Raw genomic sequence first — 27,540 nt, 5'->3', positions numbered from 1 at the left:
CCTTGGCTTGTAGAAGAATAACCCCAATCCCTGCCTTCCCCTTCACATGGTATTGTCCTTGAGTCTATGTCCAAATTTCTTCCTTTTATAAGGACACCAGTCATATTAGATTAGGACCCCATTCTACTCCAATATGACCTCATCTTAACTAATGTTTACACCTGTAATAACCTTATTTCCAAATGAAGTTACATTCTGAAGTACTAGAGTTTAGGACTTCAACACAGGTGTCTGGAGGTGCACAATTCAATCCGTAGCAGTATTCAAAGCCCTCCACAAGGTTTCCTACTTCCCTTTTCAGCTCTATTTTCCCATACCTTACTACTTCACCTTACACCTGAGCCACTGCAGACAACAAAAAGCTTTCTGTGAATCACTACAGTATTTTTGTCTCTGTTCATTTTTCTTCCTCTAATTCTTTTGTACCCTCTCATCACATCCTGTGCATTCTTCAAGGTCAAACTCAAATGATCCTTTTAAGCATAAATCTAAGTTTTCTATTTAGAAGTAACTTCCTTTTTTTTGACTCCCTAGGTGTATTATTTGTACTTCTCTAATGGAATTTAGCGTGTAATTTGTAACTTGTGTTATACATGGCTTATATGGTCTATAATCCTTACCAGACTGTAAGCCCCTGATGAAGATAAGACACACATCTAACTCATCCTTTAACTTTCCCACAGTATCAAAGTGCTTTATAACAAATACTTGTTGAATAAAGTTATAAATATCATAGAGCTTATAGTTTAAAATCTGATAGTACTTATTTTATTAGTATTTACTCAAGACTACAGAAAAAAAATTTTATTAATGGGTGCTTTTGACTTTAATACATGTTATGGAAATGCACAAATGTTTTCAAACCAATATACAGATTCAAATACGAATTCTGAGCCTAGAAGGTGAAATTATCAATGTCCTATAAGAGCCCATTAAACAACCCTAAATTCTTTCCTACAATAGTATTTTTAAAAGTTCCAATGACACAAACAAGTTTCACTTAATTCATTGTTATAGTTGAATAAATATTTATTAATCCCATTCTAGGCAGTTCAAACTTATTTTTTAAAGGGGAGAAATACTCCCCCCCATATTAAACTAAAAACATGGTACCAATACCAGAGAAAGATCTGATACTCTTGAGCTGGAATTTAGTTTCCTTCCTAAGAAGCAATCATGCTTTGCCTAGTCTATTTTCATAAGAAAAAGTGAATTCCATATATTATATGCTTCCTTTGCCTTTACATATATGTACTGACGTTCAAACATGACACAAGTTTAGATAAATTAATAGTTATAAAATAAACCTTCAGGATTTAGTCATTCAGAGCGTGTTAAGACACTTCTATACAACTTTTTTTAAATGGAAAAGATAAAGATTCAAGGAGTTACACTTTAAACAAGCACTTTACATGAATTTTGGTATTTACTAACTTAAGTACTCAAGGACTTGGTTTGAAGAGTCCAACAGACTGAAAGTCTGCTTTTCAAGAGTACTATGATCTTCTATCAATGGAGAGATTTTGGCATTTCTAAATTCTAATAGTTCACGATCTTTGCTTGATGTTAGTAATTCATTATCGACTACGCCAATAGTTGCATCTTCTACCAGAATATTTGCTTGGTATGCTCCAACTGGAATTTCAGGCAATCCAATGTAGTCATGATCTGCCACTACTGAACCTTGTAAGAGATAAAGACTGTCTGAAAGAAGAAACATCGTAAGTTCACCTTTTAGAATTACAATTAAACATCATTTTAAAATTAAACAATGTTAAATGAGGACAAAATCCAAAGTAATAAAAACTAACTCTAAGATTAACTTCTGGTGGGTTCTCCTATCTACTAAATAAATATACATGTCAAAGGATGAAAAAATGATACATACATTTGACAGTTCATATATATAGAATTCAGGAAAGACCAAAGATTTTAAAAGAGCCAACTCTGGGGCGCCTGGGTGGCTCAGCTGGTTAAGCGGCTGCCTTCGGCTCGGGTCATGATCTCAGGGTCCTGGGATGGAGCCCCGCATCAGGCTCCCTGCTCCGCCTCAGTGGGAGGCCTGCTTCTCCCTCTCCCACTCCCCCCGCTGGTATTCTCTCTCTCACTGTCTCTCTGTCAAATAAATAAAATCTTTAAAAATAAATAAATAAAAGAACCAACTTTTCCTGTTCCCTTGATCTGTCTTTGGCAGGTATGTGTGAGGGGGTAGAAGCAGCTGAAGATTATGGTAAAGATTAAAAGCAAAGTTATAAAACTCTATTTTTGATGATGACAGGCTTAACATACTTTTGCAAGGCACTTCTGAGTCAATTAATGGGATATTGAAAGATACTTAACAAATTAAATCCTTATTGTAACTTTAATCTTCATAGAATCCATATTAGGATAATGTCAAGTTGTTGATAATTAGGACAATAATATTGAGTTGTTTATAATATGAAATTATAAACTAAAATGAAGATGAAGTTACTAGCATCAGGCTTATATGTAAGTAGGCAGTTTAAAATGCTTAGCTTATTTAAGTCTAATTTAATACCAAAATGCTCATGAACTTCTAAGGTGGAGCTAAATTCATACTGAAATACTGACAAAGAATTTCCCTTTAATTCTATTTTTTTTTCCTTTAATTCTATTTTGAGCAAATTTATCATCACTATCAGGAAAAAAATGCTTAATATGAATGTTAAACAGGTGGCAAAGCAGTAGCATCTTTATAAAAAAAGGTTAATGTATATAAAAGGATTCCTCCCTACGTGGTATTTTAATTCATTACAACAAGGAACTCTTCCACCATAGATGATTAACTTCCTGGACCCCTGCCTTCTCCTTCTGGATTTTCTCCCAAAACATTAATGATTCTCTTTAAGATTTTAATAGCTCAAAGAGCCCTCAAATTTTAAGTTCAAGAAATAGCAAAAGGAAGATTAATTGCCCATTAGATCAGAAATCAAGGGAAGTTTCTCAGAGCAGATAAATTTCCTAATAAACCCTGGAACACGATCCTATTCTACCCATTCTCGTACTAATATGTGAAAAGCTTACTGAACCTATTCCAATCCCATAAGTTTACACACTTAAGAACTTTTGATTTAAAAACTTAAAAAGATCAAAGCCATGCTGCTCTCTACCCACAGATGGCCTAAGTGGACTTGAGTTTGTATGGGCATTTAGTTTTGTACATTTTGTTCTTCATTAGGCAAAGTATACTTGGTATTTTAGTTTTGAGAGGTTTTTCCAAGTTTTACCCCACCAATTCTTATTCATGCAAAAGTAGTAATTAGATTGAAAAAGATGGTAAGATATACATATTTATGATGAAAACAAAAGTATGGATAATTGATTTTTATATGTTAGCATGGGATGAATTACTGGACAAGAGAACAATTCTGAAAGATAAAAACCAAATCATACAACTCATGAGAAGTGTTATTGCCCAAGAGCAGCAAGAAGGAGCAAAAACATGACCAATGCATTTGAAACACTTTTAGAATGTGTTGCAGGAGGTTCAACATCAAAGTTCACTCTTAGGTTCGTAATACTGGAGAAAGCTAGACACTAATATGTAAGAGAACTTTAAAAGGTTAGGTATGGGGGAGCCTGGGTGGCTCAGTTGGTTAAGCAACTGCCTTTGGCTCAGTTCATGATCCTGGAGTCCTGGGATCGAGTCCCACATCGGGCTCTCTGCTCAGCGGGGAGTCTGCTTCTCCCTCTGATCCTCCCCCCTCATGCTCTCTGTCTCCCATTCTCTCTCTCAGATAAATAAATAAAATCTTTAAAAAAAAAAAAAAAAAAAGGTTAGGTATGATAAAAGTATTGCTAATGAAATTTTTCAAATAAGCCATGGGAATTCCATATTTCAAGGCTTGCACAATGCTGCAAAGTATCGGTGACAGCAGATACCATAGATTTAAGGTATTTCCAAAGATCCTTACAAAAATCTTTGATGAAGGAAGTTTCCAGTCTCAAAAATTATTTTCCATACAGATAAAGCAAGTCTCTTTTAGAAAAGTATGTCCAGTAAATATGTATCAATAGGGAAATATGCATAGACATAAAGCTCTTAGAAGTTGCCACTTTGATGTCCTGGAAATGCATTCACAGACCTTGAGCTTTAGCACCTCTTAGTTACACTAGACTCTGAAACAAATGGACTTTATCAACCTCACTTGTTTGTAAGAGGAGAGCTTCTATGTGTCATATATCTATATATATGTATATGTCTTTATATAATACACATACTTTCTCTTCTAAATGAGTGATAAATTTTAATGTACCTATTTAAAAAAAAGGTACCTATTGTAATAAAACTGTAGAGAACAAGAACTATACCTGGCAAATTCCACATAAATCACTTTATATGCAATGGAAAATTACTCTGGAGATTTCAAGCCTTGTTTGTGTAGGAAAAAAGCCCCCAAATTCTCATTCATTCAGAAAGGTCAAATGTGTTTCAACTCCTGCTATGGTCTAAATCTACTGGAGCCAACAGAAATGCTCTTTAACAACAAAACAAATTAACAAAAATTACCAGAAAAGAGACTTTTGAGACGCTACACATATGATTAAATAATAATCAGATACACTAGGTTATATCAAATATATTATTAAAATTATTTTCACATATTTCTTTGTAATTTAACATGGCTACTAGAAAACTTAAAATTGTATTACTACATAATTTTTATATTTTATATATATCTATTGGTCAGTACTGATGTAGGATAATCCTGAATTAGGGATATGAAAAAGAACAAGATAAATATTGCCCCCGAGAGAGAGGTAAACATACCATATTAAAGCATTTTTCTATTCAGTCATATTACATAATAAGCTTATTTTTTTCATTCTATTAATTTAATTATCATTATAACATTTGTTTGATGAAAGCATTATTTCAGTTTTGACCAGACTGAATAATTAAGTCTTTAGGTTTTTACAAACGAAGGTAAGGTGTTATCAGCCGTTTTGACTTACTTTTCCTTATGTAGTTTTAAGGAGTAAAAAAATGAAATTAAGAAATAAATTTTTTAATTTCTCTAAGGAGAAAAATAAGTTAAAATTAAAGTCTCAGAAAAGTCAGAGTGATTTGGATTAATTTATTTCATCAAACATAAAGAAAAGTACACGGTTTTTGAATACTAAATTTTCTTATTCTGAAAACAGGTGACCAGACTAATTCTATATATAGCCTGATAATCCTAGAACTATTAGAATGTATTGCCACACTAGTATACCGCCCTTTCTTATAATAAAGCAACAAATAACTGTAATTTGATAGTACATAATTGTCACTATAATAGATAACCAACACTAACAACAGAGAACTGAATGACTCTCAGTTTAAAGATTATACAACTAAGAGTCCAAAGGGAGGCTCTTTGTTAATAAAGTAAAAATCATGGGCTTAATAATAAAGAACTAAGATTTGTTTTGTTTCATGAATGTAGACCATAACTGTGGTAGGGAGAATAATGGGCCCCTAAAGATGTCCATGTACTAAAACTCCCTGGAAATGCATTACCTTACATGACAAAGGAGAATTAGAGAAGTGATGGAATAAGGTTGATAACCAGCTGACCCTAAAATAGGGAGATTATCCTGCATTATCCAGGTGGGCCCAACAACAAGGGTCCTTAACTGTAGAAGGGGGAAGAAGAGAAGGCTGCAGTGACTTGTGATGTGAGGAGGACTCTACCTGTCATTGCTGGCTTTGAAGACAGAGGCAGGAGACCACAAGCCAAGCAGTGTGGGCAGCCCCTAAAAGTTGGAAAAGGCAAGGAAACAGGTTCTTTTTTAGGGCCTCCAGAAAGGAACACAGCCCTACCAATGCCTGATTTTAGCTCAGTAAGACCTATCTATGTTGGAATTCTAAGCTATAGAACTGTAAGACCTGTTTTAAACCATTAAATTTATGATAATTTGTTATGGTATCAATAGAAAACATAAAATAATGAAAACCATCTCAGAAACTGTGAAGGGCAATCAGCAGACAGAAATCTATCACAACTCCTATCCAAAATAAAACAATAAAACTACTCAAAATCTATATTGGATAGAATAATGAGTCAGTAATATTTTTCTTTTCAGAGGGGAACATTATGATTACAAAGAGATATGATGGTATGTCCTAAAACCTACTAAAATAATTAGTCTTGAAAAAGTACCTGGCATTGAACGACACAAAATGACATAGGCCTGCTTAAAATAGCAGAGAGAAATATTGTAGACCTAGTACTGAATGTGCTCCCTCTAAGTTATGTTCTAGATAAGACTGGATAAGTGGTTGGCAACAGAAGCTTATCTGCTTTGGACAGTGAGTCTTTAAAACAGCTACGAGATCTCACAGCTGGTAAGAGTAGCAATGACAAGCACAGACAGACAAATTCATCGTTCTTTGGCTACACCTCTTCCAAATTTACGTCCCATGAAAGAACAGGATTTAAGACATTCAAAGGCATTTAGTTTGCTTTACACTTTGTTCAAGGACTCTTTAAAATCAGCTTCTGAGGCAAAGATTTACAGGATAATATGTGATACTGAAGAAAAAGATGGCAGAAATCACATTTATTTTGAATTTCTCCGAAGAAAAGAAACACAAAATAAGGAACAAATAGTAATCAAGAACGAGATTCCAGGATGGCCAGGTCACACTTCCTTTGGTTATCAAGAAAAAACAATTTTACCCATCTACCTCAGTTTCTTACATGTACTGGTACTAATATTATAATTTCCTTTATATTACTGGACGAAATATGTGCAGAGAATTCAAGCATGAGGGAAAAATTAGACTTCCTCTGTTTAGAAACTGTTCTACTCAATTGGATTCTGAAATATGCAGGAGTAGCAAAATGTTTGGCCTCCTTTCTGAGAAAGTCTTTGGCAAGAGCAAATTGCAAAATGTTGAAGTAAATCCTGATACAGCAACATTCTAAATGTAAATTTTGTATTAATTAAGGAAGGCTAACACATTAGAAGGCAGTGAGTCCTGAATGCTGAGGTTAGGGAGAAAATCTTGCTAAAGGAAGGACAACATGTACCTGTATAATCTTTTTCTCTTCTACTTAACTTACGTAAGACAGAAACCATAAAGGGTAGCTCAGTACTGAGAAGAGGTACAAGGAATGCCGATCTTCCAACAGAGAGAATGAAAGTACTGCGAGCTTTCAGAACTAGAACAGTCCAAGGTAAGTTTGCTAATAGAGCAATCAGGCTGTCACAAGCAGAAGGAAAGGTAGGAAGAGTTTTTAACTTGAGAGTTTTGATCCAGATCAGAAGCAACGTTGAGCTATTTACTGCAGCCCCCAAGGGCCTTTTTATCCTAAGAAAATAAGGTAAGTGTAAATATTGTTACTGTTGCTCTTGTAATATTTACTTATGCCTGTTAAATAACTCAGTGGTGTAAAAATGTACTAAATTCATCTTCCACTAATTGTTACTCATATTCAAATATTATTGATGCTTTATTTTTCTTTATAGGAAAAGCAAAATTAACTGGCTGAGGTACCAATTCACTCCCTCTCAGTTATCCACCCCAGAGAAACTCTAGGGATCAGTTACAATAGGACAGAATAAAACAGTCTCCATTAAGTGGGATTTAATCTGAAAGCCATAGCAAAATGTCATTTATCTCTTAATCTCTGCAAGAAAGGGTTAAAGAAATCAGGATATCCTTCTGACTGTTCAAAACCACATGTGGGGGCAAGTATAATCTTGTTCAGGCTATCGCCTCTTCTTATAGCACCTTACAGCATTCTGGTTACACCACACCCCACACCCTCCCCTGCATCTATCATGACCTGACTATGACATAACACCAAAAATTAATCACTTTTTTTAAAGTTCCCTAGTATATTTATCTCACAACAGAATTCTGGATAGTATGTTTGGTTTTGGTATCATTTATCTTAGTTGGTATTTTCTCAAGTTAAACCGAGACACAAAGTGACAAAATATTGTGAAAGTGAAAATCGAGAAGATGTAATTCTTCCTTCTGTCAAACAGGTCTAGTATCTCCTACATGAACTGTGGGGTAAATGTGTGAAAAGTACCCTAGAAATCAGAATAAGATCTCTTACAAGCCTGACAGTTGCAGAAGAGTCATTCTAATAAAACAGAATACCTGAGATCTAAAATTATACCACATTTTATAAAAATGAGAAGGGAAAAGAAAACCTAACTAAAAGAAGGGGTTTTGGCTGGGTTGGGGGTGGATTCTTATATTATTTTTAACTTCCCTCCTCATTCACGGAAAGTAAAAATGTAAAGAAATGATGCTTACCTTGTTCACTGGACTCTCTTACATAGGGCTTAAGGTGGGACATTTTGATAGGTCTTTTAAGTCGAGTCCCAGTGTTGTCTCTCAGAACAGCACATCCACTTTCTGTAATATAGTCTATGACACAAGGTCCAACCCATTCAGACTGGAAACGACCGTCCTTCCACCAATTTTTCCTTTGTCTTAAAACTTCATGACCCACTTTTAAACGAAATGGATTTAATTGCTTTGGTTTCTTTTTAACAATGATTTTGCTTTTATTCAGTTCATCAGGATTGTTGTTCTCCATCTACAAGAGCATAATAAAAGAGAGAACAAAGGGATGAAAAAGCTGTAGTTTCTTGAAGGTAAATGCAGATAGTAACAAGATGGTTACTTATTGAGATACTAATACAAAGCAAAAATGAATCCCATTTAATCCTGAAAGTAATATTTCAAAACTAGTATCATTACCCCAACTTTACAAAGAAGTTAAATGGAGAAAGGTTAAGTAATTGGCCCAAATCAAACAACTGGAAAGCAACAAAATCAGGAATATGAATTCAGCTCTACTTGATTGCAAAGAACAAAGTTTTCCCATTACTGTCTCTCAGAATTTTAGAGCTAATAAGCACACTGCATAATCAAAACAAAAGCAGAATTTAACAGAAAAAAATTTGGCTTTAGTATATCATATGTATACCATATGTGTGTGTGCATCTGTGTGTGTGTGTGCATGCTGAAAATTTTAAAATTACTTCATGGATTTTTAGATTATAGAGTTTTCTATTAAACAGAATCACCTGTCCTGCTGAAGTTGTCTTATTCTCCATTATTTTATCAGCTTCTTTAATTGCACCTAAAATTTTGGCAAACATACTTGTATCATCACCATCCACTTCATGAAGAACATCTGAAGTTTCAGGCATATAAGGACTGCGATTAAACATTTGAAAATACGGTGTATTTTTAGGAGGTTCCTATTTTAAGGAAAATGGAAAATGATTTGTAATAAATTATTTATGTAGCCAAGAAACAGTCATAATTCAAAAGTACAGAATTATAAAAAGACACATACCAAGTGAGTTACATTGAAGGCAAATGAAATGGCTGATAGGTGATCATCCCAGTTGTTTGGGTGGTCAGCACAGTGTTTAGAAAGAAATGCTTTGATTGTGCTAGGTGTACTTTCAGTTGGATTAAAAGTTTGAGAGGTATAAGAAATTACAATTTGCTTTGTGCCAAACAATCCACACAGTTCAACATTGATCTGAAAAATATATAAAAGTTGACTTTAAAATTCGTATTTTAAATGAGATCAGGACTTGAGCTTGACTGAAAGGTTTCAAAAGAATCTGAATCTTGCCTTTTTCATTGAACCATACCCATTCTATATAAAAACATACATACCGTATTTTGCAATTACCATTTATTGAGTCCTTACTATCTACTGGTCAATACACGAGACGTTTTACATTACTGTCGTTATACCTTACAACAATCATGAATTCTCATTAACCCCATTTTAAAGATAAGAAGCTTTGGGAGGTTAAGTGCCTTGCCAAACATACCTATACAGCAAGGAAATGGAAGAACAGAATTTAACACTAACTCTGAGTTCATATAACGTTTTAATTCAGCAGACAATTTCTCAAATAAACACTAGGTCACATAATCCAGTTAATAGTTACATGACTTTGGCAGGTAACTAAACTTCTGTGTACTCAGTTCCCTATCTGTAAAATGAGGAAGATCCTACCAAGAACCCTTTTGAGAATTATATGAGTAGATGTTTGTAAAGTACCTAAAACAGTTATTGGCAAGTATTAAGCACTTTATAACTTATAATGTTACTATTATTGTTGTGGTTATATTTATTATCTGCAGGGCCTAAAAAAAGTCAAAATGAGTTTAGAAAACTTCAAACAGTAAGCCTGTAAAATGTAAAATAACTTATTTTTCCCACCTTATGCCTCAGATTATTTTTTATTATTATTTTTAACTGGGTAAACTTTTGGTTAATAAACTTGTCTTTTAAAAGATTGTATTCTTATTGCCTAATTGTAAGAAGACAAGTAGTATCACAGTAACTAAAAAGGTAAAGCTAATAAAAAACCTACCAAAACCAAAACCACATTTCCCAAGCTTCCTTGTAAGAAAGGAGTAGTCATGTGATATAGTTTTGGTCAAAAAGATATAAGTGGAAGTTATTGGGCTTTTAAAAGTTGTTGGGTAGACTCAGCTGCTACTAGGTATTTTTATCTATTGTCCTCCCCATTCTTTCTGTCTGAAATATAGATTTTTGTGGCATGGGCTCTGGCAGCCATATTGTGAACCTAAGACTGAGAGTCACATCTCAAAGATGGTGGAAGAGAAAACTAGAAGCATGGGTTCCCAAAGACATTCAGGTTACTCTTCCAACCTTGGACAGCCTGGCCTTCTTTTACCTTTTGGAGTTTATATATTGGGCACGAGAGGAGTTCTCTTACTTGCAGCTAATACAGTTCCTAGCTGATATATGTACTAATTTAGGCTGCCACCTTTGAAACTTAAAAAAAAAAAAAGATTTATTTATTTATTTGAGAGAGAGCGCAGGAGTCGGGGAGGGGAAGGGAGCAGAGGAAGAGGGAGAGAATCCCAAGCAGACTCAGTGCTGAGCGCAGAGCCTGACGTGTCCCATGACCATGAGATCAGGACCTGAGCTGAAACCAAGAGCGGGATGCTTAACTGCGCCACCGAGGCACCCCTTCTTTTAATCTTTTAACTCAAAAGTAGTTAAAGAGATATCTTTTAAAAAAAAAAAAAAAAAAAAAAAGAAGGGAAAAAAAGAAATCCTAGAGGGGCACCTGGCTGGCTCAGTGGGTAGAGCATGTGACTCTTGATCTTCAGGTTGTAAGTTCAAGCCCCACATTGGATATAGAGATTACTTAAAAATAAAATCTTAAAAAAAAAAAAAAAGAGAGAAATCTCAGATAATTGGTATCATTTGAGTCAGCCTCAATCTGAGGTCTTAATCAATGCTTTTAAATGACTGAGCTCTGGAAAAGGGTCAAACAACTTCTTTGTTTCAAGAGGTTGTTGCCTAGGAATGATTCAGTGAATTCATTTGTGGGATGCCAGCCTGATATCCTAACCCCAGAGCCTTTTTTTCTCCCATCAAACCAGACATTCTATTAGTTGTTACAATTTTGGTTTTCCATAAGACCTATTTTTAAAATCAAAGAAGCAGATTTTCCTTTGGAAACATTTATTTTCTTTCCTTTAGAGTTTTACAAAAAGTCTGTGACTTTATTGAAACATCTATATTTTCATCCAACTGTGTTTGTAATACACAAACTGTATGCATCCACATTGTAATATTCTAATCTTATTTCAACACTTCAGCAGTGTTTGGTACGTTTTTGCTGACAAAAGAAAACATATCATTTTGTCACCATTATGCTAATATTTAAGCCATTTACATGACAGCAAAAAGAACAAATTTTCTCAATCATCTGTGATTTTTAGTTTTTTTGCTATTACAAAAGAGGCTTATAAACATTTACTGTTACCTTTGGTAAAATTTCCAAAGTCCTGGATTATCACATGACTTTAAACATAACTGGAAAAACTGGTGATTCATAATAGCTTCAAACTGTCATTATTTTTATCTCTAAGCACTTTATGTACTTAGGGTGAGGCTTTTCATTAGATATGGTGGAAGCAAATCAGTATTTCAAATCAGTTTCTTGATATTTTGAATTCTGGTGACCAATTTCCTATCAGATCTAATTAGTTCATACTTGTTTTCATCTCATTAAAGTTTCTATAAAAGAACTAGTACCAGAAGTTAAGTAGAAGTGTCAGCTCTATCATTTTCTTGTGGTTGATAGGTAATTGCATTATTAGTATTACCTTGTTCTCACTGTAAGAAACTTAAGCCACATGACTATTCCATGAGGAGTAGTTTAGTCAAAACTACATGATATTCAGAAACGCAATTACTACTGAAAACCAAGAATGAGCAAGGGAACTACTATAAACCTCTTTTATGTTGTGGATTCTTACTCTTTTCTCAAGATACCTTCATATACCATGTGTGATGTACAATCATCTGCCTTGTCGATCCGGGATGCTATTAATCATCTCTACACATTATTAGCAAAACTTCCTTTCTTTCTTATTTATTAGATAAAAAAGAAATATAAGCAGAAGTTCTAACATTGTTATCCCATAAACTGGATTGTTTCATACACCTCATTTTGACCATTGCTGTGTCAGTAACAGCAGGCAAGATTATGTGATAGTTACAAAACACATTCAAGTCTCAGCTTTAATGCAACAACTTTACTGCTTGCTCCTATGAACATGGCTATGGGTCAGGGTGTCTCTTCAAGGCAACTATTCTTGACTACGTGCCTCAGCAATCCTAGATGAGAGAAATTCCACCACCCTATAATGTAGTATCTGGAATGTTCAGTCAATTCCCCAGAAAAAAAATTAAGTATTATTACTATTTCTTTCAGATAAGTTAAAATGGTCTTAATTTGCAGTACTCATTCCTATTTAATTTGAACACTTTTCCACGTTTGTTATTTATTTTTTACAGATTTACTTATTTGGCGGGGGGGGGAGCGCGCCGTATGTGCGAATGCATGGGAGCCGGAGGGAGGAACAGAGAGGGAGAGGGACAAGCAGACTCCGTGCTGAGCACAGAGCCAACACGGGGCTCAAACCCAGGACCCTGAGATCATGACCTGAGTGAAATCAAGAGTCAAACACTTAATCAACTGAACCACTCAGGAGCTAGGAACTTGGGGATTTTGGGAGGGTTTCCATCATTCCCTGATACAGATGGCTCACAGTGCTTAAACTATACAAACAAGGTAGTTTATGCTGAACACCTTTTTTCCTTTAGGAATCTAGGATTCTGGTACAAGCCAGGCAGAGGGTGCCTTTGTGACCGGCTCCCAGTAAAAATCCTAGGCACTGAGGGGCGCCTAAGTGGCTGTCGGTTAAGCATCTGCCTTCGGCTCAGGTCGTAATCTTGGGGTCCTAGGATCGAGCCCCACATTGGGCGATCTGCTCAGTGAGGAGTGTGCTTCTCCCTCTCACTTTCCCTCTGCACTCTCCCTCTCTCTCTCTCTCAAATAATAATAATAATAAAAGATTAACCTTAAAAAAGAAAAATCCTAGGCACTGTCTCTAATGAGCTTCCCTGGTAGATAACATTTTACATGTGTTTGCTATAACTCCTTGTTAACAGAATTAAACATGTCTGGCTGTGTCTGATTTTTTTCTTATACCAGTATTGTTTAATTATGAAAATTTAAAAATATGCCTTAAGTGTCATAGTCACTATTCCTTTTTTAGAACTTTCATATATATTCTTGCTTGCATATTCTTTCAAGTTAACTTTAATCTGGAAAAAGATGAGGGCAAGAAATAAGCTCCCTCCTTATTAATGCTGATTAGAAATTAATTACATAAATTAATTTTGATTTGGGAAAAAATCAATACCTTTCAATATTGAATATTCTCACTCATAAACATGATATATTTCTCCATTTAGTCAATTCTCCCTCTATATGTCAATCATAGAATTTTTTTTTTAAGATTTTATTTTTAAGTAATCTCTACACCCAACGTGGGGCTTGAACTTACAACCCCGAGATCAAGAGTCACATGCTCTACCCACTGAACCAGCCAGGGGCCCCCAATCACAGAATTTTTAAGCTAGAAGTAAACAAGGATTATTTGGTCCAACTTCCTCATTTTAGTTTTAGGAAACCTGAAGACAGATTTACAATTACTTAGGTGCACAATTAATACAAAAATCCTGGTCTCTTAGTTTCCAGTCCAGCTACCTTTGTGCTATACAATATTAAACTTCTATACCTGTAGCAATTTATATAAACTTACTAAGAACCCTATAATGCACAGGTGTGCCAGGCATTGAAGGTAAGTAAAATATGCTCTTAGACCTAACTAATTATTTGTCTTACCTCATGAATGAACTCTTCTCTTTGGTCCATTATTATTTTCTGAGGCGGTCCATATAAGAAAAATATATTGATAATAGCTTTAGAAATTTCTGATGCTGAAACATCACAGAGAGGCAAAATCACAACCCATTTTGTGAACAAATCTGTCATGATTATGGTATAAACATGACTTCTGTTGCTTGCATGAAATGGGCCCATCAGATCAACAGTAACTATACTCCATGGATTCTCCACCTTGAGAAGGTGCTGTTTAGGTGCTAGAATAACTGTATTTTTTGCCACTTGGCAATGCTGACAAGCATATACCTATAAAACAGGCACACAGTAAGAAAAAAGATATATAGATGTTAATATACTCAACATAATAAAAGCAGTCTTATAAATATGAAGTTTTTATTAAAATTGTTAATAGTTACTTTGTGTTTCGAAGGAGAAACTTTTAGACTATTCTCAGAATAGAATAAAACCTTCTGTTCAGAAAAACAAGCAAATATGACTTGCTATTACAATCCACTGACTACTTTAAGGGATCTTATTCACATAGAACATAATTCTAGTTTACAGTCAACAAATATTATGTAAATAAATCTTAAAACCAATTTCTTACATCAAATTTGTTATATTTTTAAGTCAGTATCTGAATACACAATAATTTCTATAAGTAAAAGATTTTTTCTTTTAAAGTTATCATTCCTTTTTTTTTAACTTTTATTTTATTATGTTATGTTAGTCACCATACATTACATCATTAGTTTCTGATGTAGTGTTCCATGATTCATTGTTTGCGTATAACACCCAGTGCTCCATTCAATACGTGCCCTCCTTAACACCCATCACTGGGCTAACCCATCCCCCACCCCCCTCCCCTCTAGAACCCTCAGTTTGTTTCTCAGAGTCCATAGTCTCTCATGGTTCATCTCCCCCTCCTATTCCCCCCCCTTCATTTTTCCCTTCCTACTATCTTTTTTTTTTTTAACATATAATGTATTATTTGTTTCAGAGGTACAGGTCTGTGATTCATCAGTTATCATTCTAATAAATTCATTCACTGATCTATTTCAATAGTATTTATTAAAACATAATTTTATTAAAAAAATACTTACAGATGCCAGAAATTCCTCAAGGCCCCAGGAAAATAGAACAAAAATAAAGCCCATGCTGCCATGGAGCTTTTAATGTGAGTGGGATGAGAACTGATTAACATATGGATGGTGCCAATGCTCAACATATTTCTAGAATTCCACTTTGGAAACCACTTTCAAACCAACTTGTGAACAAAATTTTATAAACTCTCTTTGCATTAGTTACTTTTAATCCAAAGTTTTATTGTCCAATTTATCTATTAGCTTTCATCATAAATAACCTCTATTTCTAAAAATCATATCCATTCTCAAATGATAAAGATTTGACAAAGATCAAAGGAATGTGTGGCAGGTTCTAAAGGCAAATACAAATATTGAGGTATTGCAACACATGCACAGACTACAAACTGATAACTTACAAATGATATTTAAACGTTGGTTTAATTCTTTAGACCTGAAATGACAATCTTTTGATAAACTATTATAATTATTAAAAGGATTCTCACATAGATACCAAGTCATATAGAGTACACTAGAAAGAGTAGGGATCAGATGATCTACCAGTAAGAATACCTGAATTCCTAGATGAATATCCTATAAGAAGCTGAAGGTTGAAATAAGTTATAAAGTTACAAAACTCAGCCTAATTTCATCATTTTTACAACTTGATTTTGCCTTTAGTTGGTTTTGGGTCTCTGCCATATTTGACATTTTTTACATCAAGATGAGATATGCACAAAAGAAGAGAGCACACACTGGACCTGACCTATGAACAGATTCTCCTCTCAAGAAAAGATTATATGACTGCCATCAAAGAGGTAATCATTTAGTCAAAGGAATTTCAGCCCCATTTGAATTCTGTGATACATAAGAGTTCAATGATGAAAATCTGTTTATAAATAACCTATCTAAATATGGTATTTTTCAAATATTTAAATAATGTTTTAGTTCAAATTATACTTTAGTGATTTTAAAGGAGAATTCTGAAAAACTGATTTCTTTTTTTTCTTTTCTTAGAGAAGGAGGGGGGAGGGGAAGAGGGAGAGAGAGAATCTTAAGCAGGCTTCATGCCCAGTGCGGAGCCCCAAGTGGGCTGGGATCATGACCTGAGCTGAAATCAAGAGTCAGGCGCTTAACCGACTGAGCGACCCAGGCGCCCCAAAGGAGAATTCTGATGGGAAGTAAAACTCCTTTTAAATGTTTTTGTACAAACACCACCCATACAAAAAGTACTTAACAAGAGGTAATACCCAGAGTAAAGCTGGAGCAATAATGAATTTTGGATATCTACTACAAAGGTATTATTTAAAATATTCTTAATATATAAGCCATACCCACTGTTTGACATCATTGGTCACAGAAGTCCAGTAATAATTGGATTCCACTAGAGTAAGGGTCCTGGATATGCCATGATGAGCTCCAGTGTCATTTTCATGGCATTCTCTTAAGACTTTCTTTTTTTCTTCTTCTGAAACAATTACCAAACGATTTTGTTTTCTGTCTTTTCCAACATAAAACAGCTTTTTTTCTGGAATAAATAATAACAAAAAGACATGACTGCAATTTTTAGAGATCAGTATAATTTTAAGATAATCTAATCAAAGCCTTATCATCAAACCATTATGGTTTTTAAAAATCTTTTTCCCTCTAAGATAGAATATTTATTTGTAACGCATCCATACAACCTGAAAGGTCCTCAGCTGTTATGATTACTTGATATGTAGGAGGATCACTAGTTGCTATAATTTTGTAGCTATCTATATCAGTGGAGCTAGTTTGTTCACCAAAACATGTGATAACTACAGGAGTATGAAATTATCTTTCTATGGGAGTACTCAAACTGGAAAAATACTTGCAGGCATCTCCTAAAAATGGCATGAATTACAGATGAATTATGTACAGATAAGCAACTTCTGGAACAGAATTTTCCAAAATAGTGTTTCACCATAACTTACATTTTTGTAAGCAACCACACTGTTAAGTTTTTCTAGATTTGAACAGGAGGTGAGATTTGTAAAGCAGGAAAGTAAGAGAACCTTAATCCTTAAGACAGTTCTCTGTTTTCCTTTGGAGGGCACCTGAGAAGAATCCACAGCTGGAAAGCAACTGAGGTAGGGAAAGAATCACCATCTTTCCAGTGGATGAGGTAGCTATTCAAACTCTAAAATATAGCACTAAGTTATGAATGTGTTTAATTAAGTATATGCTGAGTGAAACATTCCTTCCTTGAATTAGAAGGTAAGCAACTTAAGGGCAGGAACCTTATGTACCTTATTCATCAGAGTATTAGGCCTAAAATGTGACTGACACACAGTAGGAACTTGGAAAACATTTGTTGCATAAATGTTTAAATAAATAAATGAATGAATGAATCATAACTTTACTAAGAGGTAAGAGGTGTACTTATGAAGTATAAAGGAGTTATAGGAAGGGGTATACACAGAGAGATATGAGGAGGTATTTATATATTATTTTAAAGGTTTCTTGAATGCTTTTCAGGAAGCATGATTTTATACCTAGAGGCAAAACTCCCATTAATTAATAGCACCAACATTCATTTAGTTGTCTGGTGATCTAACTTCTGGCTTATTTCATCACAAACTTCTCTTCCCTTTTAAGGAAGAGGAGAAAGGAGGAAAAATTACCATAATCTTTCAACATAAATTTTCTATTGCCTTTCAAATATTTAATCCATTCAGGGAGATAGGTATCCAAAAATGAATGTGATCCTGAAAATATCTGATGGCGGGGAGACCACAGAAATAAATATGGTAAAAAGTTAACGTCAACATTTTCGTATCAGCATCAAATAAGCTCTTCATCGATAGTGACATAAGTGCTAGAAAATGCCATTAAAGTAGGAACTACCTGAGGAAAAGAGCATGAGAGGTTAATTTAGGTGAGTGTTTTTTGTTTTTTTTTTCATGGTATCATTTTCTGTCTATGATTTAAAATGCCCTTTTCATGCTTACTGGCATTCAGTTAGCTTCACTGTGATTTTTATTTTGCTTTTGACTGAGTGGCATCATCAATTACACCAGTAATTGTTAAGCAACAACAAGTTACCGCAGAAAATTCTCAGTATTCCACAAAGAACACATGGAAAAGCATCTATATTAACTCTACACTTGGGGCATAAAGGTTAACTTTGTTTCTTTTCTTTCTTTCTTTTTTTTTTTTTAGAGAGAGAGAGAGCGGGGGTGGGGAGAGGGGGGGAGGTTAGTGGGAGAGGGAGAGAGAATCTTAAACAGGCTCCACACCCAGCCCAGAGCCCGACACCCGGCTCCATCTCAGGACCCTGAGATCATGACCTGAGCCAAAATCAAGAGTCGGATGCTTAACCAACTGCGCCACCCAGGCGCCCCAGTGTTACCTTTGAAGATAAATTTTTTTGCTGCTCTTCTTATGCCACTTCTTTCACTTGGTAGTGTAGTTGGATGATATTCACCAGTTCGTTTATAATATGCAATCTGTTTAAGATGAAGGTCACCATTTTTTCCACTACGGACCATCATGAAACTAGGTAAAAGATATTTAAAGATATAATTTAAATGATAAGCTCATTCAGTTGCTATTTCAGTTCAGGCTTCTGTCATATTTCTGCTTACATATCAATTGAACATTCCCAGAATATTATCTGTGATGGAGATAAATATAGTACAGAAAAGGAACTGTGTGATGTATATGAACTAAAATATTCAAAAGCTATTTTTGAGATATATCATGACACATTATCTTGTCTCTTTCCATGTGAAAAGAAATGCTGAAAATTTTCCACATACTGGGAAAAAACAAAATAAATAATTACACTTTAAAAAGTTTTGCTTAAAGTCTCTCACTACCATCAGTTGAAATGTTACTTACATAGAATGGTTCTGTTATGTGACATTTAAATACAGGGTAGGTTATAAAGGGGAGAAATAGTTTTTTTTCCTTCCAAATACATTCATGGTCATTGCAAAATGCAAAAAAAAAAAAAAAAAGTCCAAGTAATTTATGAAAAAGATCTATTTTGGAAATGTTTAAACGATAAATGACAGAGATGATATTTAGCTATACTAGATCTCATATACTCTTCTAAGCTGCTTTTTCTTGAATAGAAATGATTTTTGGTCCTGTACATATTTTCTCTATATTATAAAGAAAACTCTGGCCGCATTGGCGAAAACAAAACAAAATAAAATTTGTCTATTTTAGACCATAAATTATATGGGAAACCATTAAGTTAAAAAGAAAAAAAGCCCCTTTCATTCATATTTTTAGGTGAAAGAAACTATTCTGTGCAGATTATTCTGTTTGCCACCACCCCCACCCATACAGATCAATTTTTGGCCTTTCTTTCCCTGCTACTGTGCCCTAGGAGACTGACCCTTGAAAACTACATTTATAGTTTTCTGATTAGGCTTGTCCAGTGGGAGGTACCAGGAAGCAAATCAGAATGCAGAAGAGGTCAGGATATTTATTTCCCAGGTCCTTCCTTAATTGAGGCTGCAACCCTCTACAACTACAGCTCCTCTTGAGTAGCCCATCTTCCATGTCTCTAGTTTCTCATTGGAAGTTTATAACATCATTTCTTCTTTTTGCTAATTCAAGGGCACTATTCCATCATTATTCCCTACTGTTACTAATCTCCAGGGACCACGTTGATTTCTTTGACCCTGTTCTTTGGTCTTTAAATAGGAACTTAATTTTCTTCAAATTTCCAGGGAATGTATCTTCTGTTTCCTTTTTTTTTTTTTTTTTTTTTTTTAAGATTTTATTTATGAGAGAGAGCGAGAGAGAGCATGAGCAGGGGGGTGGGGGTGGAGAGGGAGAAGCAGTCTCCCCACTGGGCAGGGAGCCCAACTCACGATCCCGGAACCCTGGGATCATGACCTGAGCCGAAGGCAGATGCTTAACTGACAGAGCCACCCAGGTGTCCCTATCCCCTATCTTCTGTTTCCTACCAGGACTCTGACCCAAATGCTTAAAATTTTTAATTTCTAAAAACAATATTGATGTTTACTGATCACTAGAAGATCTAGGGATGAGGCTACAAGAGAGTATTACTGCAGAGGGAATGTTAGAATAAAAAAGAATAGACTGTGCCTAGGAACCTATGGCTTAAATAGCCTATTAAGTCTCTTCCCCTATGATACAGCACTTTCCACATTCAATAACCATCTTTCTGATCTTTTTATAACTTCCAGTGAGGATATCAGTACATTTATAATATCTCTTGGGTCAGCACAGTGTAAGCTATTTTATGGGATATATAAAGATCTCTTAAACAGGACACAAAAAAAACTATTCTTAGCAGAAGAAAAATTATAACAAATTGTACTTCATCAAAATCACAACCTATTCAAGAGACATCTTTAAGGAAAGGAAAAGGTAATCACAGACTGGCAGAAGATATCTTTAATATATATATATATCTAACAAAGGACTCATACGCAGCATATATAAACAACTACAAATCAAAAAGAAAATGATAAAAACCCAACTTAAAAAATGGGAGTAAAATCTTACATGGCACTTCAAAAAAAAAAAAAAATACCCAAATGGTTAATAAGTAAGTGAAAATCAACATCATTACTCCAAAAAGCAAATTAAAAAGTCATAAGTTTTGTAACTGCACCCTATCAAAAAGGGTAAAATTAAAAACAGAGACAACGCCTGTAAGGACGGGTAACAAATGAAACACACATGGTGGGAGTGCAAAAGGCTACAGCTACCTTGGAAAATTGAGTTTCTTCTAACTAAACACTTGTCTACCCTAAGGACTTGACAAATCTACTTTCAAGTTTATACCTCAGTGAAATGAATACATGACTATCAAAAGATGTGTACAAAAATGTTCACAGATTTTTTTGTAGTCATAACAACCCCCAACTGGAAATAGTAAAGGCATCGGGAGATTTTACTATGTATATACTCAGTCCTTGTCCTGTGGCCCTGTTTTCAAGTTCCATGATGCTCTACCTCTTAGTTCTTTTCAAACTGTCTTTGGTGAAGTACACCATTCCCCCTGACCCCCACCACCCACCCAATCTGTCACAGAAGACCTCTTGATGGCTTTACTTTAATGTCATCTTCATTATGGCTTTTCCCCTGCCAAATGATTCTATGGCAAACTTCCACACTTCATCAATTTTCATTTTAGGAAAACTTGTGTGGTACCAAGTAGGGAATACAGACTGTACACTACCTAACCATTGCCTGCCTGTCACTCTAGCTCTGTATTAAACCTCCTCAACTCTTAAAACAAACCAACAAGCAAAAATCATTTATCCTATTTTCAACTCCAGGGTACACTGACTCAAGCTCTTCCAAGTCCAAGGGAGAGAAAGAACTGTACTTTCTCATTTCTTTTTTAAGATTTTATTTATTTATTTGACAGAGAGAGAGACAGTGAGAGAGGAAACACAAGCAGGGGGAATGGGAGAGGGAGAAGCAGGCTTCCTGCTGAGCAGGGAGCCCGACTCGGGGCTCGATCCCAGGACCCTGGGATCATGACCCGAGCCGAAGACAGACGCTTAACGACTGAGCCACCCAGGCGCCCCTCTCATTTTATTTCTTAAAGATTTTATCTTTAAGTAATCTCTACACCCAACATGGGACTGAAACCCACAACACCCAGATCAAGAGTCACATGCCCCACTCACAGAGCCAGCCAGGCACCCTGCCATTTCTCATTTTAGATTAAATCACTAGGGTCTATATTCTGTAAAATATATGACCCCAAATTATTATTTTCTGTGAATGGCTTTTGGAGCCAACAATGTTCTAAATCATCTAAAAGAAAACCTTGAAACATCAAATCCTAGACTGCAGCTGAGCATGGTTATCTGGAGGAAGAAGTGATTTAACAAATAAGATAAAATCCTTTATTGCCTCCCTTTCAGAGATCAGTAAAGATTGCAAAACCTGAAGGACCTTAAAAAGACAAGGCTGTTTCAGGCCTATAAAAAGCCTCCAGGAGCAAAACACTAAACTCTTACACCTTAGACAAAATATAGGTCCCATAACACATAGGGGTATGGGTAATTGCTACTGGTAGAAAAAACCTGGCTATTGGACAACATGAATGTCTCCCTAAACCACACTGATGTCCATTATTTTGTCCTTATACTTAAAAACTTCTGTCTTTTAAGTTCCCCCAACTGCCCCCTCCAATTCTCTAGGGTGTCTTAGTCCATTTGGGGTGCTATAACAATACACCATAGACTGGGTTGCTTATTAACAACAAACATTTATTTCTCACAGTTCTAGAGGTAAAAAGTCCAAACACAAGCGGGCAGATTCACTGTCTGGTCAAAGTTTGCTTCCTGGTTCATAGATTACCTCTTTGCTTTGTCTTCACATAACAGAAGGTGCTGGAGAGCTCTCTGACCTCTCTTTTAAAAGGGCACTAATTCCGGGGCGCCTGGGTGGCTCAGTCGGTTAAGTATCTGACTCTTGATCTCAGCTAAGGTCTTGATCTCAGGGCTGTGAGTTCAAGCCTCACATTGGGCTCCATGATGGGCATGGAGACTACTTTAAAAAACAACAATGAAGGGCGCTAATTCCATTCTTGACGGCTCCATCCTCATGACCTCATCACTTTTCAAAGGCATCACCTCTAAATACCATCACACTGGTGGTTATGATTTCAACATACAGATTTGTGGGGGGGTGTGTGTGTGAGGGGAGGAACACACAAACATTCAGTCTATAGCACTGGGGATACCAGAAAACCTTTTCTCTAATTACTCAATATAAGATGAAGCCCTCAGTACATTCAAGAATCTGTGCTATTAGGTAGGATACTCTTGGCTGTCCTACCTAAAATACATGAACGAAGATTCATGTTCAGTAAAGTCTATTCACTGAAATTAACCTCTCCACTTTCAAACCCTTAACTTTTAAAGAACTGAAAATACATCAAAATAGAATAATTCACTCTCCTCAGAGCAAGCCCATAGTACAAAAGGTCAAGGAGTAGAAGAAATCAATAAACAACATTTTGGAGACTGAGTTCTTTGAGGTTTTTGGCTTTTTGTTTTTGTTTTTTCTTTTTTTGGTCATCATTAAGGTAGAGTGGACTCTTCTAATGGTGGAAGACATAAAAATCAGAAAATTTCTACATATTTTCATATTTCACAAGTGTGTTATATAAGGATCAGCTGTCTTAGTAAAGAAGAGAACATTAAAGGGGTGATCATTTGTTTGACACAGTTACCTTGAATCTTAATTTAAACTATTCACTGTCCTAAGCACATTTTTATCTTCCAAATGAATTATTAGAGTAGACACTATTAGACTGCTCCTGGCCATCTCCACTGCTTACAGACAAAGTCTGAACTACTTAGCCAAGCCTCTACAACCTGGCACTAAACAAGCCTTACAGTTTCTCCTCTCTCTTCTTTATATACCTTTGCCCACATCCCAACCATTCTCTGTACCTTGGTTTATGTCACCATTTCCCCTATGAATGGTTTATCCTTCCAATTCTATCTTATCAAATCTTTTTTTAAAAAGATTTTATTTATTTATGAGAGAGAGAGAAGCAGACTCCCTGCTGAGCAGGAAGCCCGACTCGGGGCTCAATCCCAGGACTCAGCTATCATGACCTGAGTAGAAGGCAGACGCTTAAGCAACTGAGCCACCCAGACGCCCCTATCTGATTAAGTCTTAACCAGTTTTCAAAATAAATCTCTAGCGCCTCACTGAAGCAAGCCTTCCATGATATCTGAATCTGAAGTGATCTCAACCTCTCCTGACTTTCTCTGTACCGTTGTAGAACTTCCTATGTTTTACTCTCTACTACAGTTAGGCCTTTCATCCATATAACTTTTTATTTGTTCATTCATTTACCAAGTCCTTAAATCCTTATATGCACTAGGTTATGGGAATACAAAGTTAAATAAAAAAAAAAAAAATCAAAAATCTTTTGTTTCATTTTTTTAAAAGATTTATTTATTTATTTGAGACAGAGAGGGAGAGCACAAGTGGGGGGTGGGGAGGGGCAGAGGGAAAGACTCTCAAGCAGAAACCCCCTCAGCATGAAGCCCATTGCTGGGGCTTGATCTCATGACTCCGAGATCATGACCTGAGCTGAAATCAAGAGTCAGATGCTTAATCAACTGCACCACCCAGGCACCCCCAAAAACTTTTGTTCTTTTAAAGGCAATTTTATTTTTTTTTTATTTTTATTTTTTTATTTATTTGAGAGAGAGAGAATGAGAGACAGAGAGCATGAGAGGGAGGAGGGTCAGAGGGAGAAGCAGACTCCCTGCCGAGCAGGGAGCCCGATGCGGGACTCGATCCCGGGACTCCAGGATCATGACCTGAGCCGAAGGCAGTTGCTTAACCAACTGAGCCACCCAGGCGCCCTAAAGGCAATTTTAAGAAAGTGAAAAGAACAATCACAGCTGGAAGAAAATGTCTGCAGTACACAAATATAATAAAAAACTTGTTTTCAGAACTTTAAAGAACTTTTTATGCTAAATGAAAAAAGTCAGACACAAAAGGCTACACACTATAGGCTATTATTTAAATGACATCTGAAAAAGCCAAAACTACAGGGACAGGGAACAATTTCTTTTAATTAAAGGAGAATTTTTTAATTAACTGCAAAGGCAATTTTTAAGAATTGCAAACATTTATACAATGCTTTACTGTGATGATCCTCACAACATCCTATGAAGTATGCACTAGCTGTATATCCACTTTATAAGAAAATAGAGTTTCAGAGAGATTACCCAATTTGCTCAAAGCAACACAGTGAGTGGAGGCACTGACATCCGAACCTTGTTTTCTGCTGCTTCAAATTTTGTTGGCTTTTCCCCCTGCTACACTAATAACTTCATTATTGTCAACCTCAGACTTCATAATACTTGGTTGAGGCCTCTGCTAGTTAAGTTATAAAATGATTTTGTAATTAATAATTCAGCTTACATATGAGAAGTGACAAAGTTATTAATTTTTAATGTTTACATCATTTCACATAATTTGGGACACAGTGGACATTCACATATTTGTGAATGAGCAAAGAATTATTTGCCTTTTTTCATAGGAAAGATAGCAGTGAATTAAAAAAAAGAGCATGTTTCAAACGTAATTGCTATTTCACTTAGGAAAACATTACTTCACTTATATATATATACATATATATATATATATGGCACTATAAGTAGGGTGTGTCTAAGAAGTCATGGCTTTTAGGAGTCAAAATTTCTGGTGTATGAGTTACTTAAGCTTCAGTATCCACATTTGAAAAAAGAAAATAATACTTATCCCTCCTTTTCCATAAATATCAGGATCAATGAGATTAAGGATTTGAAAAGTCTTTTGCAAATGGTAATTCAATATATAATTACTGTTAAAATATTTAGTTATTGTTATCATTCATATCAAGCTGTTCAAAGTAATAGAAAACACTTTCCTTTCTCAAAACCTTTATCTACAAGGAAAAAGATTTTAAAATCTCATTTTCACTAATGGTGATTAATGTTTTATGGTAATGTTTATGTTTTACTGCTAACCAGGAAACCCAGAAGACTCAAGAGTTGTATACTTTATAATGAGTTTGTAGTCTAATGTGGTTCAGAAGCTTAAATACATAAGAAAAATCAGTTCACAAAAAGGAAAATCATCCTCCAAATCAAAAATTGGCTGCTAATATTTGGCATTTATATACGGGAATAATTTAAAGAACCAGTAGTTTTTTTTTTTTTCAAAATACACTCACCATTTGATCCCTAAAAACCATCTGAGTAGTATGAGAAAAAAGCTTTAAGCTGTAATATTAGAACAAACATAAATAAAATATCTTCCTATAACCAAATATTAAACAAAAGTATTATTTACAAGGGAGAATTAAGTGACTTATGTTACCAAAATGAAGATTAAGCCTTCTTTAAATAGTTTTTATTTTTAAGAATTTGTGTTAAAATAAGTACTTGTGTATTAAAATATGTAGGGATGAGAAGACGAGGTGAAGTTGGCTGATTACAACTTCTAATTTTGCAAGAGGAACTGTCAGGTTCAAATTTAGTTGAACTTTAACACTAGGTCCCTAATACAACGTCAAATAAAATCAATAAGTATTGTGCAAATATTTATTACTTAATTCATTTAATTTTATCTTGTGTATGCAAAAAGTAAGGCAGTTAAGTACCACTTTAAATAAAATGAGAATTGGACAAAACCCATCAAGGCCAACAACTCTCCAGAAAGTTGTAATATGCATGTGTTCCTGCTTAAAAACTTAAATTTTGCAATATTTCAATAGACATATTAACTTGTGATCAGAATTTTTACTTCTGAATTAGTCTACTTTAATCTCTGAAAAAAAGAGCACAATTTTATGTAATGTCTAAAACTGGGAAATCTAATTACACCAGAACACTTCTAATCGGCTTCACTTCAACCTACAAATTCGCTTAACAAAAATGCCTTCATCTCCATACGCACACATATAAAGCCACATATGATACATGAATTTCCATTTTGAAAATTATTTCTCTACTTTGGCTCAGAAACGCTCATTTAAGGAAAAACCACACTGAGGTAGTGTTCTTTTCCTTTAAAACTACCGGACAAGGTTCTCCCTTGAACTCGCGATTCTCCCCGCCACAGGCGGTTTTAATTTGGGGCAAAAGGGTAATATTCTAGATTAAATGACAACTATGGTAAAGTAAGTGGGAGAATTCTTTAACGTCGGCCAACTGCGGCGGTCAACTTTTGAACCTGCTCGCGGTCTCGGACGCTACTTTAACGATCAGAGAGCATTTCCAGGGAGTTTTAATGGCTCGTTAATCAACTCTTAAGGGCAAGGTCCACCTAAACTTAGCATGATCAGGAAAACGATCTCAAGTAAAACTCGGTTACACAGACTAAGCACCTCCCCACGCCCGACTACAGAACTCGCCCCTTTTCGACTCAGCTGGCGCGGGACACCGCAACGCCCAAGCAAGGCCCTCTCGCCCCAAGAGCGCCTGCGCAATCTCCACAGTCAATTAAAACCGTCCTTAAACTAGTCGATGCAATGGTTTTGAAATTACTGTCAGGTGATGCCTTACTTTAAAAATCACTAGATATAACAAAGCATACCGGAACGACCACTCACCGAAAGTGGTCCTAAACGCAAACGACAAGGTCTAAGCTTCTTCTCGCGACTTATCTGGTGCTGCCGGAAACGGAACTACCGGTGTCTTCAAGAGGGGTGTACTTATGGGGGCCGTGCGGGCCG

General features: G+C 35.4%; 1 protein-coding gene across 2 annotated transcripts; it reads right to left on the bottom strand.

The window, feature by feature from the left end:
• Window positions 1–752: 752 nt before the first annotated feature.
• Window positions 753–27,525, bottom strand: GIN1 (gypsy retrotransposon integrase 1). Of its 2 annotated transcripts, XM_036109731.2 has the most exons (8): window positions 27,418–27,525; window positions 18,697–18,842; window positions 16,658–16,851; window positions 14,242–14,547; window positions 9,336–9,527; window positions 9,061–9,237; window positions 8,282–8,567; window positions 753–1,704 (listed from the first exon to the last, which is right to left on the bottom strand). In XM_036109731.2, the coding sequence occupies exons 2-8, from the start codon at window positions 18,836–18,838 to the stop codon at window positions 1,430–1,432; spliced, it is 1,572 nt and encodes a 523-aa protein (XP_035965624.1). In that variant the 5' UTR covers window positions 18,839–18,842; window positions 27,418–27,525; the 3' UTR covers window positions 753–1,429. The 2 variants fall into 2 exon arrangements, with proteins under 2 accessions (XP_035965624.1, XP_035965640.1); XM_036109747.2 differs by lacking the exons at window positions 18,697–18,842; window positions 27,418–27,525 and having other exon boundaries at window positions 16,662–16,794.
• Between the last annotated feature and the right edge of the window lie 15 nt (window positions 27,526–27,540).

Source organism: Halichoerus grypus, chromosome 2 (genome assembly GCF_964656455.1).
Source record: "Halichoerus grypus chromosome 2, mHalGry1.hap1.1, whole genome shotgun sequence".
In the NCBI taxonomy this organism is placed as follows: Eukaryota; Metazoa; Chordata; class Mammalia; order Carnivora; family Phocidae; genus Halichoerus; species Halichoerus grypus.
The sequence above is the reverse complement of the archived record's forward strand: the minus strand, read 5'-3'. Positions and strand labels throughout refer to the sequence as shown.